At 42.8% G+C, this 23,005-nt stretch overlaps 1 protein-coding gene across 4 annotated transcripts in view; it reads right to left on the bottom strand.

Moving 5' to 3' along the window:
• Positions 1-10,458: 10,458 nt before the first annotated feature.
• Positions 10,459-23,005, bottom strand: part of WASF1 (WASP family member 1) — an 87,582-nt gene continuing 75,035 nt past the window's right edge. For all 4 annotated transcript variants that reach the window (XM_066547115.1, XM_066547113.1, XM_066547112.1 and 1 more), the window contains exons 4-9: positions 18,789-18,942; positions 17,934-18,051; positions 16,960-17,132; positions 14,798-14,977; positions 12,846-13,483; positions 10,459-11,371 (exon numbers count right to left, since the gene is read on the bottom strand). In XM_066547115.1, the coding sequence (XP_066403212.1) occupies positions 11,214-11,371; positions 12,846-13,483; positions 14,798-14,977; positions 16,960-17,132; positions 17,934-18,051; positions 18,789-18,942 (1,421 nt within the window). In that variant the 3' untranslated portion in view covers positions 10,459-11,213. The remainder of the gene's footprint in view (positions 11,372-12,845; positions 13,484-14,797; positions 14,978-16,959; positions 17,133-17,933; positions 18,052-18,788; positions 18,943-23,005) is intronic.

The following is a 23,005-nucleotide window of genomic DNA, read 5'->3' as shown; positions in this document are numbered from 1 at the left end:
TATCTCAGGCACTGATACCTCAATATCTGGTCACTAATAAAGGTGCAGCCCCACTGTTTGCACAAAAACCTTTGTGAGAAGGGGATCAGTCACTTAATTTAAAGTGACTCGGGCTGTTTGCTTTGCCAACCACATTTATTTCTGAGCAGTCCAGCCCCTTGGCTGAAGCTGTGCTGGCTCATGCTGCAGCTCATCCCTGCTCCACTTGTCCAGGGTCACTGAAAGGAGCAGGACGGGCACAAGCCACCCCACTTTATACAGATTCACTGATTTCTTTTAGTGAAATGCTTGTTCTGCTGGCTCCACACAGAGAAGCAACTCTGTGAGCCATTCTCCATGGACAAGCAGCTTTCCTCGGATGGAAAAATCTCATGTGCTGTGAACATGAGATATAGAGGTTTTAGTATCATCCCTGCCTTCCTCCTCTCCTTCCCAGGTGTGGAAAGAGCCCTTCTGTGCAGGTTGCTCCCCCCCAGATCTGGGGTGCATTGGGAGGGGATTGCTGCAGCCCAGGGATGCTCCTGCATTGGGCTGCCTGCTGTGAAGGAAGGTGTTACAGAACTTTCTGCAAGCAAGGGGATATATTGTGGAACCAGCTATGTCCCACTGGCAGAAATGATACACACACTTCCAGGTGACTGCCTGGGCTCTGAAGGACTGTATTCTTTTGGAAAACAGAGAGCAGGGTTTATCCAAAGTCATCTGGGTGCTTTTTCTTTTTAAGAGAACTCTCTAACTCCCTTGGATCTGAATTGATCTGTGGTCTGCAGCAGCCCAAATATGGCACACAGAGAGCAAGGAGGTGCTTTGGTGTTTAGGAGCACTTTGTGCAGTTGATAGGACATGGACTGTCGATAAAATCACCCAGAGCAGCAATAGCTCTGCATCAGGGAGCAGCAGACAGGCATTGCTCCTGCATCAGGCTGCCTGCTCTAAAGGGAGGGGTTGCAAACCTTTTGAAGAACCAGCCCAGATCCGTGTTTTACTGTTTTCCTGTGGTTTATGGCCTTCCTATTGCTTGAGGAGATGAGGGTTGTGGCACCCCTGCCTCCACCCTCTGGGGGCGCAGAGGGTTGGGTGTGGGTCTGGCTGATGTGCTGAGCCCAGTGCAGGTCCCTCCTCAGGGCAGACCCCGGGCTCCGTGGCCTTCGTGGTGCAGAGCTGCTCCCAGAGCGGCAGCAGTGCCATCCCTCCTCCCGAGGAGCCCAGAGAAGGATTTCTCAGTCACTCTGGGGGCTCTCACAGGGCTTCTGCAGGACATTTTCCCCAGTGAGCAGGAGGCTGGGGGGGCTCCCAAGGCGATCCCCATTCCCTTGAGCAGGCAGAGGCCCTGGTCGTGCAGCAAACTTCCCACGGGTGACACGGGTGACCTGGGAGTGCCTCCCTTTGATGCCTGTTCTCCCTAGGACTGGAGTGAGCAGCAACCTGGGACCCTGGGATGTTGCTCCGGGTGCTGCAGGTGGTTTGCTGCCTTTTTGCTGCCTCTTTTAACTCCTTCCCTCTCTTAGAATAAGGAAATAAAAAAGGAAGTTGGGGGCGGGGGGCGGAGAGGGGGTGGAAGCAAAAAGAGAGAAAAGAGGAGAGCTATAAAAGCAACTGTGGAAACCCAGGGCACCAGGAATATTTCTCTGTCTGCTCTGGGGTGCCCTGACCCCCAGGGGAGCACTGACTTTTACCCTCATTCATGAAGAAAGTTTCCTAGACTTCAAGATAGACTAGAATCCACAAAAGTGTGAAATAGATTATAGAGAGTAGTGTAGGTGTATCACTTGGTGAGAAATTTAGGTTTTGAGATTGTTAGTATGTTGTGGATGGAAGCAAGATGGAGGGCACAGGGTGTAGTCCTGAGTTTCTTCTTCATGCTGCTTCTTCCTTCTTCTTCATGGGTTTGGGTGGCATTTTGTAATTGGGCAGAAAAGTCCGCATTATGGGCTCTTTGGGACCAGTTATTAAAAGGGAAAATAATCTAGGTGCCAGTTCTTAATTGGATAGTTTAGTCTTAAAAGACCTTGTTACAAGAGATTGTTAGCCATTTTGTGCCTTCTAATGAAAAGCTGCTGAATTGACAGTGATGAGACTGTTTTACTGATAAGAAATAGCAAACACCTGAGTCTGAACATGAACTACTGTCTCAAGTGCCTGCAATCCAGACCCAGAAAACCCGACAACTGGGACCCCCACAAGCAACAAGCAGCAAATGGAAAGTATGGCATACTTGGAAAATATGCCCAAAGGATTAAAACCTGCCGATTTTCTCTCGAACAGGGCGCCGTGGCTGAGCAAGGGGCTGTTCTCCCCCCGGCCGGGCTCGGCGCTGCGGTGAAATGCTGCCACCTCCCGATGCGCATCCCCGCCGTCCGCTCCTCCCGGCAGGAACCCGGGGGCTTTTTGGGTGCGAGTGAAACGCCGAGATCCAGGCGGTTTTCGGCACGGCCTGAAGGGGTTTGTGGGTTTGTGGTTATCCCCGGGGCAGCCAGCTCGGTGATAAAGCAAAACCGCACACACCGTCTCCGGGCACAAACAGCGCAAAACCGAGACGTCAGCTGCATCCTCATTTGTGGTGGCTCATCAAATATTATCTGATCGTGGGTGTTAGTGAAACAGCAGAGGAAGAAGTAGCCTTTCCATAGCAAACAGACAAAAGGAAAATATTTCACTTAAAATAGTATTTCTTTCATTATGATTACAATTTAATTATTATTCTTGCACTGAAATAAAATAAATGAGAGGGTAAATGTGGTGATGAATAGCTCTTACTAGTCAGCATAAAAGGGGATGTATCTTTCTCCTAAAGACATATGACCTGCAAAGGGAGAACGGAAAGTTCAGCATTCCAAAGGATGGCCATGCTGCACAGGCAGATCAAAGTCTACTGGTGCATCCAGCTGCCCAAAACACAGAGGCTGAAACACACACGTGGATATTATGGCAGGAATGGGGACCACTTCTGAAGACACTGTCCCTTCAGTGGGGTTCTGCTTTGCAGTGTGCAGAGCACAGAGTCAGGATGTTTCGTCTGCTGGGACACTTAGGAACAGCCAAGGATGCACTTTTGCATTCAGAAAGGGACTCTTTACTAATGAGGGGGGTAGTGTAGACTCAGGGACAATGGTAATGTAGATTTAGGACAAAGGTTAAAAGGCTTTAAAGGCTTTAAAGTGAAAGAGATTAGACTAGATATAAGGAAGAAATTCTCCACTGTGGGGCTGGTGAGACACTGGAACAGATTGCCCAAGGGATGGCTCCACTGTGGGTGCTCCATCCCTGTCAGTGTTCAAGGTCAGGTTGGATGGGACCTTGAGCAGTCTGGTTTTGTGGAACGTGCCCCTGTCCATGACAGAGGGATTGGATGATCTCTAAGGCTTCTTCCAACCCTACCCACTCCTGTTCTATTACTCTGTGAAGGAACAATACTACCCCATATTTATATTTATATTTATATTTATATTTATATTTATATTTATATTTATATTTATATTTATATTTATATTTATATTTATATTTATATTTATATTTATATTTATATTTATATTACTGCCAGGGGAGCTGTCATGGCTGGTACTGACCAAGGGGACAGGATGCTTTTCTGGAGGCTCCCAAAGGGATGTTGGTGGTGCCAACCCTTTATCCCAGAGCCTGGATTTGGCCCTGCACCGTGTCATGATGAAGACAGAGCTTTCAAGGGCTGCAAGTGCCATCCAGTCTTGTTGGATTCAACAGCTGCTACTCACCCCTGCTCCTCTGCACTGACACCCCCAGGGGTGCAGGCAGGCCTGCCTGACACAGAGTGCTGTCTTTTGGGCTGGCAGCTACAGTGCTTTCCCTCTTTCTCCCTTTCATCTGTTAAATAAAGTGCTGGCAGCTGAAAGAGCCCAGCTGGCACGTGTGCTGAAGCGGCTGCAGACAAATGCACCCAGACGCTGCGGAGCACCCGGCCGTGCTTCTGAGCCTGCTCTGACACAGGGGGATACTTTTTGATGCAAACCCCAGCACTTGCATTTCACTTGAGAGAGCATAGCTATGTATTTTAAGAATAAATGCAGTATGCAATCAGCATGCTGCCCTGGGCACAGTGGGAGTGAAGAAGCTTTCCAGGCAGGGAGGCAGCAAGAGCAGGGTCTTGCTCCTCATCTCTCCCTTGCAGAGAGAACATGGTCTGAAATTTTGCTCCAGCAATGCTAAGAATAATATATGAGATCAAAAGGTTAGTTTCATCCCTGGGGATTGCAAGTCTGCTGAAGATTTGCTGTAGGAAGTAAGAGAAAAGCTGTTTTGGAAAAGCAGGAGTGTCTGAGAAGCAGTGGTGATGCTCTGCTCTATTTTTGGATAGCTTTCTGTCAAAAGCAGCAGTTTGCTAACCAGCTTCTGGTGCCTTAAAGCATAGTGCTAGTTAAAACTGAAGGTTTGCAAGGGCCTGGTTGTTGCACTGAATTGGAAGAAATGTTTTCAGGTGCATTGATCACAAATGAATTGATACATCCCCTTATCGCCACCTGATGAACAGGGGTGAAAGACAAAGGGCACAGACCACCTCCAGCCCTGCTGTTGCCCCAGTAGAACCAGCCCTAAGCACAGGTTAGGGTGGGTGGTGATTTTGGGAACGTGAAATGGGTGCTGGAGAGCAGCACAGAAGTGGCTGCAGCCGAGGATGGATGCAAGCACAGCTCTCTGCTGGCTCCTTCCCACTGCTGTCCTGGTCTGTGCAGAGCTCTGCTTCCTTTCATGTAATCAACAAATTAGCTTCTGTAATTTGCCTTACAAACAAGACTCTCATATACTCGTTGCCTTTTTTTTTATTTTAGAGGTTTAGCAAGCAAACAGTGGGAGACCAAAGAATTAAAGCCATAAAGTAATCTGCATATAATCAGTAATTACCATGGATCAAACCCTCCTTCAGTTCGGCTGGTTATTATTTCCCTGATAATGTAATTCTCTGCATTGACAAAACTAGGAAATACTCATTTTCACCAGAACAGCAAATAATTTCCTGCTGTGCCCATAATACTGCAGTTTAGAGACTACATAAATCCAGCTAATGAAATTTATGGAGAATACGAAGACTACTTAAAACAGACTAAAAACCTGAAGGCGTAATTGCTCCCATGTGTGTTGGGAGGGGTGATGTTTTGCCAGCAGACCTCTGCTAAACACTTCTTACAGGTGTCACTGGCTGGCCAGCACTGGGAGCTGATGTGGCTGACAGCAGGGCGATCCAGCAGGAATTTGTGATGTCTGAATGAGGGGTGGTGGTCATGTGGGGCTGCAGCCATGAGAGCCCCTTCACCTTGCCCTTGTGGGATCTTCTCAGGTCTTGTGGCAGTGGCCACTGCTGGGGCACAGCTTCAGCACACATCTTCCCAAAAATGCCTCCTGGTTTCAAGGGATGTGGAGTCAGCATTGTGGGGACACTGGGGATAGGGCTGGCTATACCCACATTTGCAGGTTCTTCAGGAGAACCTCACATCCTGGGATTTTGCAAGTTGCAGAGATGTGTCAAGTCAGTGGAAATCTTCAAAATCCAAGGAGGCATCAAAGCCTGGCCTTAACATTTCTGGGATTTAGGGTGGTAACTTTTCCATGTGATTCTAGAGGTCTCCATCAGAGGGATGTACAGAGTGAGTTGCAGGAGCTGTCTGGGAAGCCCAGATACATTTGGCTGCTCCCAGAGCTGGGCTCTCTTTGCTGTGGGAACAGGGACTGAGTTGCTCTTTCTACCTCTGATTCATCCAAAGATAATTATTGGCACTGAAACTTGCCCTGGAAGGTGCTGGGGTGCACAGCCATCATGCAGGGGAAAAGTACACAGGAGCAAAGGAGTTATCCTCATGTTTTCTCCTAATTAACCACAGCTGGATTATTGCCAGGATTCCTACTGACCACCAAAGGATGCTGGCTTGTGGGGAACACCTGTCCTGTCTTAGAGCATTGCTAACTTCTTTGTGCTTTTAAAACCCAGAAGATGCATCCTTATCTGGGCTGCCGTGTGAGGGGCAGCCTCTTGCCCAGGCTGCTTGATGGTCTCCTACATCCCTGTGTGGGGCTGTGTGTCCTGCTGGTGATGCTTACAAGCTGGTTTTGGCTCTGCCAAAATGCAACTGGGAAAAATCCAGCCTCCAGAATTTTCTTGACATGAAGGGGAAGTTCTAAACTACACTAGCATGCCAAGACCCAGGCTGTGAGCTGCTTTCTCACAAGGTTAGAAGTCTCAGGCAGTTTCTGGAGTTATTTCTGGCTGATACTGAAGTGCAAGATCAAGCTGTGATAATATCACACTGAGCATGGATCTTGTTCCACAGGAAGCACTGGGGTGGGTTGAGAAGGACACCTGCTCTGAGATTTTAAAATTGTGGTGAAGGAAATGCCTTGCAGAGGAGTAGAAGTGGCTAAAACACAGTGGAAGATCTCATGAAAGGGAGGGTTTTTTTCAGCTTTTCTTGGAATAATACTGCGGTGAAACTGTGCGAAAATGTCACAAGTTTTGCAATAAAGATTACTCTGACATCGAAGGCATTAAAATGGGGGAGGTGGGAAATGAAAACGACCTGTCTGTAGGGGGCACTCAGCTGTCTTGTGTCTGAAAGGGAAGTTATGAGCCACCAGATAAAGAAACGTAAGTGGAATACTCAGCCCCATTTGGTGAGAGATGCTTGATGACTTCTCTGATCTGTACCCAGACACTTCCAGTTGTCAAAAGGAAGGTAGCTGGAGCAATTGCTCAGAGCCTGCAAATACGGTAAAAATAAGAATTTAGACGAAATGGGATGGATGCAATTTTCTTTAGAGGCTGTTACTGATGCTGCTGTCAAGGGGTGCTGGCAGCTGAGGAACATGAGCGATGAGTAATGTGGCAGAGCCCATTCTCCAGGCACAGGAATCAGCAGGGGGGAAAAGCCTCGCCGTATCTGCTCTGTACCCCCGTGCCCATTTCCTGAGGTTTGTCCGTGTGTCCTCTTCCAGCAGCAGCTGGGATGGGATGAGGTCCCGGTGCCCTGCCTGCTCCTCGGCAGTTTCACTGAGCCCTGCGAGCTGCCGGCCAAGTCCCCGGCTCACGGGAGCGCTCTCTGCACGCCTGCTGCCAAAAGCAATCCCCGAGCCGCCAGGAACCTGCCTTTTAAACACTTAAACCCGACCCAGCTCATGAGGGCTGGACGAGGGAGGAAAGAGCAGTCCCAAGCAGCTCAGAGGACGGGCGGAGGGAGCTCACCTCTACCGAGGGCTGGTGTGTACTCAAGAAGCAGTTTGGGAATCAGGGAGGTCTCTCCCAGCTGCAGCCCCAAAGGGCGTGCGAAAGGCTCCTGTGGGCAGACTCCCAGCCCGGAGAATCCTTCAAGTGTGAAAAGTGGCCAGGAGGGGAAAGGAGAGGGGACAAAAAGGGCAGAGGCGACAAAAAGGGAGATCGCTGTTGCTGCTGCCCCTGGTCTCTGGTTGTGATTCCTCTCCTGGTGTTTAATGCCCGCATTTGCAGAAGAGAATCGGGGAGACTAAAACTCATTCTGGCCTGCAGCTGAGGAGACAAAGCGGACACTTGATGGAGCTCGAGTCGAATTTCTGTCAGATCTCGCTGATGCAGCCCCGGGCAGCAGTGCCTGTGCCGAGGCTTTGCCTCTGTGTCTCCTCATGGAACTGCCGTGGTTTGTGGCAGTGCCGGGTTCGGGGCTCTGGCTGCTGCTGTAACCCCGCACTGCTGTGGGAATGCTGCTGTGAGCTGCACCCGCCTGCCAAACAGGGCCTTCTGCACCATGTCCTGAACCCCTCTCGTGGGGATCCTTGGGCTGGGGACACCGAGATACGGCAGAGTCTGCTCCCATCTGCATTCTCCAGGCAGACAAAGGCTCACAGCCCCAGGTAAATCCCGTGGGATGCACTTCAGGGGGGCAGCTGCATCCAAGCCAGGATAGTTCCATCATCCTGATGAGTCTGTTGCAAGGCCTTGGGGACTCTGGGTACCTGTTGGCACACTTGGGTCCCAGGGCACCTTTTGAGGAACACAGTTAGTCTGTGCACGGGCAACGGTGTGTCAGTGTCCACCTAAATCCTGAGGAGTGCACTCCTGTATAACATGCACAAAAGAATAATTTTATCAACTAAAAGTCTTTTAATGCCTCCTGATTTCAATCCCAGTTTACTGAGAGATCACATAATCCCTTAATAATATCTAGTATTTAATAGTTACTGTTCATATCACACTGCTACAAAAAACCCCCAAAATTATGTCTCTTTTTAATTTTTGCTTCTTCAGTCCTTGTTCTCTTCCATTTACTGATTTGTTTTTGGTTTGTCCATGATAGCTGCATCATTACTGTTTTATCTTTTGATAAAACCCCCGAGTGACCAATTCTGCACCTCCCTAGTCATCTGCCACCAAGCAGATTTTGTTTCTTCTATGCACTTGATATTGTTCCCCCCCCCCCCCCCCCAAATCTCAGTAGGAGAGGTAAATAATTTTTAACTGTCCCAGATTACAGTTTGAGAAAAGGGTGAAGACAAAGGTTTCTCTTCACTTATATGGAACATTACTGACACATTATTTTTGTGTCAGACTTCAAGCCTTGGTTTTAACCAGCTGCTGCAAATGTACAGAGGTAAACAACAGACTCCGTAAACAGTTCAATACAGAAATATTGATTTAGTACCTTACAAGACAAGGCAATCAACAATCTATTACACATCTAATCACAGGCATGAAGAGTCCAGCAGCCTCTGCACAGTGTTCCACCAAATGAGAAAGGTGGCTGGAGACCACAGTAAGAGGGACACAAATCATCGAGACTGCAAATGCACGGCTCGGGAGCTGATCTACAAACACAAATATTCAAATTCAACAATCACCTCTTGCTACTAGTGAATCATGCTATTGCTATCTGGAGACCAGTTGCTATGGCAGATAGCTGTAGCAGTGGCAGAAGGCCAAGAATCCTGCCTTTGAAATGTTAACTGAATTTAACTCTTGACTTTTCACAGGCAAGGTTCATTGTTCGTGTGACTGTGTCATATTACATGAGTGCTTTATCTGCCCTGGGTACCAGCTTGGAAGGGATATTATTAATCAGCAGGACAGCAAAACAGGTCAATAACAACTATTTGTCAATAAGGATTTTTTTTTAATACCTTCAAGTTTGCTATGTGATAGCTGCAGTTACAATAAGGGTGGGTTTTTTTGCTTTAATTTCTTCCCTTTTTCTTCACTTTATGTAAGTTATATGCAGTTCACAGTTCCTGGACACACTCAGAGCACACCCACCTATGCAGGCATGATGGTGAGATGCTCTAATTCAGTTAGAGCCTGGGTATAGAAATGCTGCTGCTCCATTTAAGCGACAATGTAGGCTGCTTTCTGTGATACCCACCAGAAAAACCAGGAGTTTATGGAGACTTGTGCAAGGAATAGGTATAAATATCAGTTGAAATGTAATTTTGTGAATGGCAGAACTAACTACACATGAAATTCAGGGACGTGCTCTTCTTTCAGCTGCCTGGAGTGCAGATCTCAGTCCCTGGCTAAAGGGGAGCTGTGGTTGCATACAATGCACTTTGCTTTATGACCTCAAATCTTTACAGCTGCATCAATAGGATCCCACATTTAGCTTCTGGACAAGTTAGGTTTGGTGAGTTAGGATTACTGAGATCCAAGGAAACACTATCAAATATGCAGCAGTGCCTCTGATATCCTTTCTTTACCATTACAATGAGGGGTTAAGAAGGACACACACTTGGGAAGTCAGTGGAGAACAACAGAACAAACCAGATGGTGTTACTGTGAAAAAACTCAAGAGAGAGCAGGAAACACAGATCTGCAGCCATAGTTACAAAGACGCAGATTCACTAATTGTGACAATATTTTTTCTTCCACAAAGCCAACAAAGGTGTTACTGTTGCAGTTGAGAGTTTGAGTAGGTCAGACCACGTGCAAAATCACAGTGGAGGCTGAGATGGTGACAGTGAAGCTGGAAGCGTTGCTGTACACAGCTCCTAGCCCAGTGTATCCCTCGGGAGTTTTGCCCAATTCCAAGAGAAGGCTAACAACCACATGTCCCTGCAAGCTGGTTTGTAACACATAGAACATTTAATGCTCCACCTTCAGAAATCTCAATCTGACTTTCAAGACTTATTATCCTCTATTACAGGATTCCATCTTCCAGGAACAAGATCACAGGATAAGAGAGCTCTTGCACCCTCTCATTCTTCCCTTCTCAACAGGCTTTTGACTATGTGCTCAGACTTGAAGGGGTTATTCCAGGGAAGTGAAACACAAAAGATGTGCAAAACATGCACTGCACTGCTAGACAGCACTTAAAAAATCATGTTTCATCAATCATGATTTTAACTGCTGCATCTCATCAAGATACACTGATGGGAAAATACTTTAACTTTGTACACCACAGATTAAATACCTGAAAACCAAGGATCTCTCAGGTATACCAGTGAAAAGCAGGCTTCATTGAAAGAGCAACACCCAGGAACATTTAAAATGAACCATTTATTAAATCAAACTGTTATTTTAACAGTTACATAAGTTACACAGCATGTTTAAGTCAAAAGATTTCACAAGGGGAAAAAAAAATCTTTAAACTTTTATTATGCAGGCAAAAATAGTACCACACAATATGTACCTGGGAGGGAAGAAGGGAAGGGGAATCTCTAAACATTCAAATAAGGCCATAATTATTTAAAAACAACAATAAAACAATAATAAACCCCCCCAAAGATCCATTTGCTTTTCAGTGTGTTCAGTGCTGCTAACTATATGTACTTTTAGTATACAGGTGTGATCGAGGCAGTGATATTTTGATAGCTAGGTTTACTGTTTTAAAACACTATCAGAAGTGGAATAAGGCTCATTAGTACATACAGCTGCCCTTGGAATGTCAATCTCAGTTGCCTTCATCAACTTAAAATTCACAAAGTGCACAGTTAAGATATGCCAAAAAATTGAAACTGCTACTCTACCAACAGCTGCCCATGCTTAATACTTAGTGGTCTATTGGAACAAAGTATGTTCTTTCAAAAGAGATGTGTAAGAAAAGCCACTGTAAAACATTTAGTTTTGAAGATGCACTAGGAGCTCTTTGTAAACTGAAAAGTAGAAAAACATGGATTAATTATGTTAAGAAAAGAATACAAAAAACACTAGAAATGACCATCAAACTTCCAAAGAACAAGCACCACAATGGACATTAGCATTCGATTTTGCAGTGTACAGCAATGTAATAATTTTACTCTAGCCAATCTACTTCATCAAATTCCGAATCATCTTCTGAATCACTGTATTCCACAGCGATGCGACGGGAGAGGATGGTGGCGACGTCGTTCTCAATGCGCTCGTGCTTTGCTTCCTGCTCCCGCTGCTCCTCCACTTTGCGGAGCTGAATGCCTGGGAACATCAGAGCACAAACATGTCACCCTCCTCCTTCACCACTGCAAATGGATTTAGGTCATGATTCACAGAATGCTTTGCAATCAAAAATGAATACGCAGGATGCTGTCCTGCTCAGGTAGAATTTTTTTTGTCAAGCTTTTAAAGAGAAGAATGTCAGAATTGCAGAGGCAGACAAGATCTTGAGTCCGTCTACTACAATATCCTGGTTCTGATTTTCCATTAAAATACATTTTTAGTACCACTCTAAGTGATTAAGCCATTTTGCTACTTGCATTTTCTAGACTCTCTATTCATAATTTTAATGTAAGTTTACAGCTATTTGAATATGCTAACAAGACAGGACCTCTTATAACTCTGTTTTTTATCATGCAATGATTTGGTTTGGGATAAAGTATTACTTGGAGATCAAAGCTGTGGTAACTCAAGCCTTTGTTTTTTGGGTATGACTCCGTCAAAAGTGTTTTCAGCAATCATCGAGATTATACCAGCAGGCTCTATTTTCTCATTTTTGCTGACATTCTCTACGCATGTTCATGCACGCCTGTTGTACTCAGCTGTTGTCAACATTTCTTTAGACTTCAATGATGTTATCAATTCACGTGCATATAGACATGCAAAAATATTTTGAATTAGTGCTATAGCCTGTCTGCTGATATTACAGTACCATACAGATTCTGTGCTGTGCTACAGTGCAGGGGAAGAGAAGAAGAATGTAGGACTTGAAACACTTGAGAGATCTTAACTACTGAAAGACACTCCACCATCAAACAGCAGCACACACCAATGTGTGTTCTGATGCCAGTGGGGATTTTCCTGGCCATGGGCACCATAAGATGAAAGGTACAGTGGGCACACAGAACTCCTCATGAGATCATCAGGAAAACACTGCCCTGCAGCTCTGCCCTTCTCTTGCACTCTGCTATGGGCACCTTGCAATGCAAAGGCTGCTCCACTACTGCACTGAGATCAGTGTCCAGATCAGATACTTAACAGCTTGAGGTCTTCAGCAACGATTTCTGAATGTCACTTATATCTTGTAATACAGTGACAGATGATCAAAATTCCAATGCCAATTGATCCGTTTCGCCTTTATCTAATAGTCTGTGAAAACCAATGTTTTTGTCTTCTACACAATTTGTAGATGATCAGAAATAGCTACATTTGCAGGTAAACAGAAATGGAAAGATAATCTCCACAGACCCACAGATCATCTACAAACACATGTACTTTTTTCTGTAATCTAACTTCCACAGAGAACCAGGTTTGCCATCCAAACTAAACATCTGATAAGTGAAATTACAAATTGAAAAAAAACTGTCTACTTGGCAATGCATACACTGTAGGGGATAGAAAACAGACATAAGATGCATTCCTCTAGCTTCTTACACATGTGAAATATTCCATCTCTCAAAGGTCACTATTTAGGTTTCTGAGACTGTTCTGTTTGCTGCTTCATAGCCAACGTTACCTTTCCGTATTGCTTCCAGCAGAACGCTCCTAGCATCACTGATCACAGGCAGAGTTGAAGGATGGCGTTTGGGCTCAGGAGCAGGAATCACTTGGGATGGTGGAGACGGAGGCATTATGGGTGCATGAGGGCCAGGGACAATGGTTGTGGGAGGAGGGTGCAGAACAGGAGGAGGGTGAGAAAGGTTTGCAACTGTGACAGGGGAGGAAGGTCGGATGCCAGGAGGTGGCAGGGGAGGAGGTGGGGGTGGTGGAGGAAGTCCCTGTACTTCAGCTTGTGGAGGAACTGGGTGAACAGGCAGAGCTTCGCACACCTGGGCGGCTCTGGGGACAGGGGGAGAGGGCTGTGCTAGGGGAGGAGCAACTGGAGGCGGAGCTGGATGAAGAACTCCAGGAGCTATCTGGAGAGGAGCTGGCGGAGGTGGCACAGCTGGGGCCTGCAGAGCAGCTGTGGGAGGGGGTGGTGGGGGTGGGACTGGGGGTGGAGGGGTGGAAGTCATTGCAGCTCTTAATGATGAAGTTGACAAAGCAGATGGAAGAGGTGGTGGTGGTGGAGGAGGAGGAGTGGGGCTCACAAACACCGGTGTTCTGCCTGTTGCTGGTGACTGAGGACGATTTTCTACCAAGCCAGGAGTAGAACTGCAACATCCAATAACAGAACAAAGTTATTAGCGGCTAGAGAGTGGAAAAATAGTAATAGATTAACTTCTGCAACTTTAGAACATTGAAACCTGGGCATTAAAGAGCATTATGTACTATGATGATTTCAGGGTGTTTGTCCGCACCTCATAAATAAGGATGTCTAATTTTCAGTATGGAGCTTGCAAGGGTTTCCAAAAGACCTCTGCTCAAATTCAGCTATTAACCAAATCTATGTTCTTATACAGTGTACCTGCATCTTGATCAAAGATTTCCTATACCTTTGATATAATTCTTCCCTGTTGTCCCTAAGTAAACCCAAATTATTTTTCTCAAGTCAGGGAACTAGCAGTTGATTAACTGTTTTGGTTCACAGAACTTTAAAACCAAACCAAAACAATGCAAACAGTGAGAACAAGTTAATTTGAAATATATATTTAAGGTGTGATGAAAAAATGAGTGAGACTAATATTAAAAGTCATCAGTACTGCATACAGAGAGGTACAGTTATATGCTAGATACTCATTACAGGACAATAAATAGGTGAACTGAAGAAACAAGAGAGAACAGTAAATTTATTTTCCTGAAAGACAACTAGAGGATTTTAAACTGTTGTGGTAAATTAATCTAAAGAGTTATGCATTTTTGTGTATGATCTCCTAAGCAGCAAAAATCACCCATTTCAAGAGACTAACATCTTGCTGATGTAACAACCCCATCTGAATTAGCTATCCCCTATTCTAAGCTGTATGTGCCTGACCATAAAATAAGGCTTTTGGTATAAAAAAATAGGAGAGTGACAAAGAAATTTTCACCTCTAGAAAATATTCTATGTATGTATCCACTTCTGAAAAGGTACAAAGAAGTAGGGAAAAAAAAACCCACTTTGGGAGAGAGAAGCACTTACAATTTAGCAAATGCAATGAATACATAGTTTTGACAGCTGTCTTACTGTGATATATTCTTCCTTTCATGTAGGCTGAAACACATCTCAGTTGTACAAATTTCCAAAACTCCAAAGCTACATCCTGAAATGTCAACATATTTCACAGAAGCATTTTCCATATAGTTTTTGGTCTTGCCATTTAACTCAGAAGGCAATACGGTTGCAGTATTGATGGCAAGCTGAGGCCTTTCTCCACCCTATGGGATTTAGGTGCCGGCCTTCCCACCCAGCTCCCCGCAGCCCTGTTCCTGCAGGCACGCTGGGATTCATGGGCAGCACAGAAATAATGCTGACTATTAGCTATTAGCAGGGGGGTGGATAACCAAACCAGCCCCAGGAGAAGTGCACGTGGCCTCTGTGGCCGGTACCTGACGCAGGGAGGCACGGGCTTGGCCTCGGCGGCGCCGTGCATGGGGGGCGGCGGCGGCGGCTCGTGGGGCCGGACCAGCACGCGCTCCTCGGCTCTGCTCAGCAGCTCTGACATCTGGCTGTAGGGCAGGGCAGAAAGGGAATATGACCCGTCAATGTGGTCCACGTAGGCTTGGGATCTGTAAAAAACAGGGAGAAATGATCCAATTCACCTTCAGCAGGAGGCAGTATTGGTGCCCTCATCCGCTGTTCTACACTTCAGTCTGATTCTGAATGCAAGTATCTTCTCTCCACTAGTGTTGCGTATTATACAGTGTGGCTTTTCAATAATTCATCCCACTTTCCCTGTTATTACTTCTAGCAGCTCAAGGGTTTGATTTTGACAGGTATATCAGATAGTTTCTACAGTATGCGTGTGACCTTAGTGTTTATTAGACACGTTATTTTGAGTTAAATAAACACAGCAATACAATCAGAACTCCTCTTATTTTACCACATTCATGAAACATCCATTGATGTTTCATGGTAGAATTTACAACTGAATAATTTAGCTGAACTTCTGTCAGAGAATCTTTATTCCAATACATACAGAGAACTTGCTGCTTTAATAGACACAGGACTCAATCAATATCTACTATTGAGTACTAGCACTAAATAAAGATGATTCAACTTGTTAATGACAACTTAAGACACACCTCAAGGATCTGATCAGTTAGTAAATTTTAATTAACTATTCAATTACAGAATTTTATTTTAAAAAAATTCTATTAAATTCAGAGCAAAAGTGTTTGTAGAACACTTTCCAACAAGTAGAGCAACACTCTACATTTCCACATACTGCCACCCCTGTAGTAGCTAAGCCAATTAAATTCTTCAGGGGTGAAAATCTTTCTCATTTATTTCAAAGTATGGTGCTGTTCTGTATCTGAACAACATGTTCTGCACATGCAGTGCTCCCAAGCACTTCAGCGTTATTAATAATTGCATTACTAGTACTGAGATAATCAAGGTTTAGGCCAGGGTCCTGGATATAAAACAAGTATGTCTAAAGTGGAACCCAACATACAACATAACAAAAGGACAGCAGGAAAGCAGATGTTTCTGCCAATGACTTGACACAGCAGCTTACAGAGATTCTATAAAGCTGTTCCTAGAAAAATGCTAATCACCATAACTTAACTTGTACCCCACTGAGTGAAACGCACTGAGAGCATTTTCCATTCTGAATTGAGCTAAGTTTTCTACAAGCAGGTTTTTCTACTTTTCAGGCAACAAACACTCTCTCCTAGTGTTGTCATAAATTGCTCACCATCACTACTGAGCTTATTTGAAGGCCTTACAAAGCTAAACAAAATACTCTCATGGTGTGCTTTTGACCACAGATAGGGGAAAAAATTAACCAGTTTTTGGGAGGACAATGAATATTTTTTAATTTAAAAAAAACCCAACAAAACAAAACACCCAAAACCCCCAAACCAAAAATTATCCCCAAATTGCCTAACATTACTTGTCAGCCCTCTTTGCTATTAGATGTTTCTTGGTTGGTAAAATGGACTTGATTTTGCACCAAGACCAGAAGCATAACACAGCAGGTGTTTGGCATGTGAAATGCTACTTTTAGCCACCAGCAAATACATGCTGTGAAATGAGAATTCAACAGGTTGGATTTTGTAATAGGCTATAACCAGAAATGTCAATCAAATCAGGGATTTGTTCAAGAGTAAAGGGAAGCTCAGCATTCTCATTTGAGTTCCAAGTGGACGTTTGTTCACATCACACACACGATATAGTCTTGGCAGTGTCTGCTCAAGAAAAATCAAGAGGCTGGAACAATGGGGATTTTGTGGGTCAGGACTGGAATGCAGTGACACACCTGGGTGCAAGCTTGCAGCAGCGACACTACACCTCCATCAAGCTGCAGAGGACAGCACATCCTCTAGGATACAATGAGGATACATGGTACCCTTAAAAACAACAACATAGTAACTACTCCTTTATAGACACACTAAGAATTTCAAAACTGAGTTTTGATGAAGCTAAAACAGTGATTTCCAGTGCATTTCAAGGGGAGCAGTAGCATCTCATCACTGACCACTTCACATGCACGTTCACTACACAGTATGAATACACTTCATAAAGGATAGAAAAAACAAAAAGGAACCTTGATTCAAAATGTGAAGCTGGGCCATTAGCAACTTCAATGTGCTTATGTAAGAGGTTAGCATCATCTTCTGCCAGCTCTGGACCTTGGGCTAGCTTCTGCCACTCTCTCCGTCTGTCATGAGGTGCCCTTGGCACTTTCTCTGGTTCGTGAGGGCGATCTAAATTTTTCTGCTGTAGGAGAGTTGTGCAAACAAAACTGACAACTGAGACAGTGGTTTTTAATTACTTGCATATAAACATCAGCCACAAAATTATGAAAAATAATCTCATTTCAAATGCAAGAAAAATTTGCTTTCAGGCTAAACATAATATGTAGACCAGAAAGACTTGTAAGAGCCAGAAACATCAGACTAGTGGCTAACAACCTGAATAATATGGAGAAAAATACCTGTTTAAGTAGCTTTGCAGTCTAAGTCTGAAATCAAATTATAAATCTGACACTCATATTTACTCTCTCTACTACATATGAAACATACAGAATAATGGTCAAATAAAAAAGTAGTATTACCATTTACAAAAGTGCTTGTTTAATTTTAAGAAAATATAAGCAACGTGTTTTATTCCTACTAATTTCTTTCTAGTTTAAACATATCTATTAGAACATCATTCAAGCTTTTTCACCTGTAAGACTGTCAAAACTTTGTCTTACAAAATAAATGTTCAAGTGAAACTCTTTACTCGTGCTGTATTCCTCCTTCTTTTCTGAGTCATTGCTAGAGTACTTACAAACTCTGGCAAAAGTTGGTTATGTTAAGACAGCATGAAAGCTTTAGGTTCTTCTATAATATTTTACTACTGCTGCTATTATTATTATTATTTAATTGTTTAAGTTGGTGGAACTGAATGAATACAAGTAGCTTTAGTTGAATAGATGGCTCTGACAAGTCTGGATTGCTATTAAAGTACCATATCTGCAAGCAAACCCTTTCTAGGAAAAAACAAAGAGAAGCCATATAAAGTTAACATATGTACCTTCTGCTTCCTCTTTTCTTTTCTTTTGTCCTCTGTGTCCTGCAACATTTTTTCCTTCCACAGATCAAAGAAATATGAAGGATTGGTATAGAACTTCAAACCCTCTTTTCCATCATCCCTGAAATACAGTGACACAAATAGAGCATACTGTTTCTTTGACAAGACATGAATCCAAACAATAAGACAAAGCAAGGGCATATTAAGGAATATATAGTATCTCAGACCTGAAATGTTTTATTGAGGAACACAAAAGAGGTGATCATTGACCTCCTGCACCAGCACTTTTTACTATCTTTCCTGGCATTCAAGGTCCTAATTTTAGAAAGATAACTTTAACACAAGCTCCAGACAAAAAAAAAAAAAAAAAAAAAAAAAGAAAAAACCAACAAGAAAAGTGTGTCATAAATCAGAGAACTCCCACTCCAATAACTCAAATCTTGCTGTTAAAATATTGAGCAATTTTGTGTGGCTGCTTATGTTCAGCTACTGATTCAAACTGAATCTCTGGGACAGCAAACAATATTCATTTCCATTGAAGACCCTTCTTTCTACACACTTACCTGTTTAATTTCTTCACTTCACATGCAAGTACATTATATGGTTTAATAAATACAGAATTTAAAAACTACTTTTTCCTACCATGTTACACAAAGTTAAGATTTGAGTAAAATGGAGTAAAATTTCAATGCTTACAATGTCTTCTGCTGCTCTCATTCCTCCAGCAGCTTCACAGCTTTCTAGCCTGGCTCCTTAAATATCCAAGTGCTACTCCATGTGAGCAAGGTGCCTGAATATATCCTCTCTATTACATAAAATAAGCTGGGCATTGATTTGGATTAATTTTGTTCCACTAACCTGTAAGGGGTGAGAATGTTAAGCGGAGGAGGCTGTTCACAGATGTCGTAAGTTTCTTGCAAAGGAATTGGCAGAGTTTTGCGGTCAAACAGCTGCTGGTCTTGAATCGTGGAACTCCGGAAAGCTTTTCTCATTGTAATGTCCTGCAGTGACACTGAAAGGGGATATTGCCATTTAAAAAAATCCCACCAGATACATTTTGTTTGGAATTGCCTAATGTTGGTTAAAATATAAAGCACTACTGCTTGCATCTTGGGCCTTTTACAGCAAATACAGATTCATCTAGCACTATTGCCATGGCAAGATATTGTCAGACTGTGTGACAAACATGGCTGTAATGTTCTAGCACATCATCCTCTATTTAGCTTCATAGGAAATTTTTTCTCACCTAAATAGATATCAGAACTCTGTCTCTCCTAAGTAGTTCAACAAATTGCATACTGTAGCTGTAAAATATCATTCAGTAGTTCAGAAGTACCTAATAACATTTACCAATTCCATTTCAAAATCCTTTTGCTACTAAAAACTGCTCTCTACCTTGAGGTATAGATTTTACCTTCATGGCATCAGCAAGCCAAACTTTGCATTCCTTGGATGTCGGCAGCAGTTCCACTGAGGGCCCACTGAGATGCCAAACCAGAAAATCACTTAAGCTTATGCTACTGAGATCAATGGGCTTTAATGGGAGGTAATTCTATGTTGCAACACATGAAAATAGTCAAATGCTTTTTAATCTGTTTAATCAACGTGAGCCTTCTCTGTCTAATTCAGAGCCACCTTGACTTTTAAGCATAGTCGTTAGGAATAATCAATTACCTTTATGTAAGATCCACAGGAAAACAATACTACACGAACACAACACATTAAACAGGGATTTCAACTATTTTTATCCACTCCTGGTAAAGCCTACATATCTATCTTTCTCAATTTCAAAAGAGTCTTTTCTATTTCATTAAAATTTAGATAAAGATTAATGGAAAAGTGACCACAACTGATAAGCTTTGCACTTTTAATTCTGGAAACAGTATACCTATTTAGTCTCATATTTCTCTCCCTCCTTGCTCTTCAGTTACTGTACCTGTGAAGTCCCGGTGTGCCTAAAAGCTACCCTTGAAACCAGCATGAGACTCCCATTAGATAAAGCAGCAGATCTTTTCATTAGCTTGGGCTCTTTCTTTAAAATCACAAACAATGCTGAAAACAGTTTTCTGACATAGTAGCAAAGAGTACTTTCAGCACATACACTTTATCTATAAATAATTATGTTTATTTCATAGAAACAGATTGGTAGTAATGCCCCTTTATGCAAGATGAGAGGACAACTCTACCCCTGCCCTGCTACCACTAGGGCCTTTGGCAACAGTTTAAAGAAAATCTGTTTAAGCTGAACACTGTTTTTCACTCAAGTTCCTGTAACACATACAAGTGTTCACACACATATGTACATACACCAAGCTGGATTTCTACTGTGTGATCACAAAGGGGCAGAAAGCAGGATTTTTTCCAGAAGGCTTGTAGTTCCTGGAATATTCTGTCTTCTTACCTAAGCATATTGGCAACATCCTTTTTGAGGCTAAAGATGGGATTTATTTGATTTTCAGCTTGGCTTTTGAAGTTTATTACACTTGGCAAGGTTGTGTATTCCTGGAGAAGTTTCCTCCTTTTTACCCTTAGGTTCTAATTCATCACAGTGTCTTTTATTCTTTTTAGTAGCTTTAATTAGCTGCTCAGAAGCTTTTTTAAGTGTGTGAAAGAAGTATTATAATGTCTGAATGTCAGCTAGGAGTCCCAGTTTCTTAGGTATTTCTGCAGTCATAACTAACCCTATATATTTTGTACCTGTCATGAAGTACAGGTTGTTATCAGCTGGCAAAAGTTCAGTTAGAATAACTGAGGTTAAAAAATTTAAGTCTAAAATTTAAGTCTTAGATCGTTTTATACTTCAGATGCTTTTCCTTTGGGTTGTTGGTTATACAAATAACACCAAATGTACTTGCTCAGAGTTGCTTGGCAATCCTGCAAGATTTCTAACTGTCATATATTGGAGACATTTCCCACAAAAGTAAAACTTAGTATACTTCTCTTTGAACCTGTGTACATTCTGAAGACAATGAACTTAATCAATTTGTTCTAATAAATAAATACAGTACTTTGGTTTAATATTAAAACCCTCACAGGGTTTGTATGTGACAAAGAGTATGTGACACCATATTATTGACACTGTTCTACAAACTCCTTATCAGCATTCCATCTCTTCAATGAGCAAGCACAGACAATCTGATTCATAATTTCCCTTTTCTTGCTTAAAACTCTACATTTTGTACACACATACAGGGGATAACACACCAGAGAATAATCAATCAATCAATCCCCAACAAGCATAATAATTTTCTCTTTAAACCTAAGACACACAGCAGAAGGCTTCATGGAAAAGATACACTGTAGAATTTCAAGCAGCAGTTCCTATGCTGATGACCTGTACCAGGCATTCCCTGAAAGGCACACCATTATTCCAACCAACAGAGCACATCAGGACAGAATTACTCAGGAAAGGGAAGGAGGTGGCATGCAGCACAGGGAGAATCCTGACATGGATATAAGTTGCCTACCCAGAGGGATCAGGTAAATCCCGTGTCACACACCCAGCCTAATCCTGGGCTGTGCACAGTCCAAAGCCACTTGTTCAGCTTGCCAGCTGGCAAAGAGACAAGAGCCCTGTGCGCTTTACAGCCTCAGCAGGGGGAAGAGGTGAAAACCTGGCTGGTGCCACAGCCACCCGGCTCTGGCTGAGTGACCAACTGGCACTGCCAGGGCACTGGGCAGACAAATTGCATGTATGAATTCAGGTGCAAGAAGAGATGAGCAGCTGAAGGACGAGTTGGAAAAGCTGCAGGCATTTGACTTGATGATGGTAAATTTAGGCTTCCAGTTGCTTAATTCCTAGCTAGCACCAGAACTTTTTGTACAGCCCAAGATCCTAAATTTGATATGGATATATTTTTCTGAAAGTCCACCTACTACACCACTTGTGCTCATTGCAATTAACAAAAAACGGGGTCTTAAATAATTTCCTTAAATGTTGAGATATTCACAATTTAATTTGAAGATTCATTCAACAATCTAAACAAATGTCTGTTTGTCTTTATTGTGTCTGTTGTTTGGATTGTATGAAAAGATGTATTATATCAGCCAATCTAACCCTCTGTGCACAACAATATTTTCCACATAAGCAAAAACTGTCTGTCAGAAAGCTAAACTGTAAACCTTTTGTACACTTGGTTTTGAAAAAGAGATGCCAGTCCATTTTTACTTATAATCAACAACACACTGGGGGGTGGAGGGTATTTAAATTGTATGAGATACAATAACTGTGTTTCTTTTGGGGTAAAGTGAAAAATAAATAAAAGCACATCTGTAATGTGCATACTAAATAATGTTTTATCTCTTGGCAAGCATCTCATTAAACTGCAATCCCCAATTTGCAGTAAAAGTCAGATATAGAGCTCACCACAGCACTGACAGAAAGGAGCTACGTTTAACTTTTCAAATACATTAAGTACTACATTTTACTTCACCAGAAGAAAAAAAAGTTACTAGATTTATTTTTATTCTTTTACAGTTACTCAACTACACAATTTATGATTGGGTTCTAAGCCAAAAAATATCATTCTCCTAAAGAGAGTAAATAAAGAAATCATATATATTCCTCTTAGAAACTTGTTCTCTTAATACTTTTTGCAGAATTTCACCCTGGCAACTTTTAAGACTGTAAACTCTTGAATATTACAGCTGTGACTCCCTGCAGAATTAAATGACTAGGGGAAGTTTCACACAAATCAAGGGACTTGGTTGCCTGATACAATTCCCTTTCTCTGTTCAAAATCTTACCCAGCAATTTGAAAAGTGCAAAGAGGAAAAAATGTCACTCTCAAACAAATAATTTAGTTGTAAATTTCCCACTAAAGGTAATTAATTGGTAGGGAGTGGTGCTGTTGAAAATTCTCTTAACGTAAAGATGTGTGTGATCAGTTCCTAAAGACACTGCAATCTCAAAGTCTGATTTCTACCTTATTTATTTTATACTTTTAATAATTTTCCATTTAAACAATGACCAGAATGCACACATCTCAGGTTTCTCTGCCATCAGAATACTCTGACTGTGGATTTGATAGCTGCTAAAGAGAGACATTATTTCTGTAGATCATACATGATTCTTG

The sequence above is a fragment of the Molothrus aeneus genome, chromosome 3 (genome assembly GCF_037042795.1).
Source record: "Molothrus aeneus isolate 106 chromosome 3, BPBGC_Maene_1.0, whole genome shotgun sequence".
Taxonomy (NCBI): domain Eukaryota; kingdom Metazoa; phylum Chordata; class Aves; order Passeriformes; family Icteridae; genus Molothrus; species Molothrus aeneus.
Note: the sequence above shows the minus strand (reverse complement) of the source record. Positions and strands in the feature narration are given on the sequence as shown.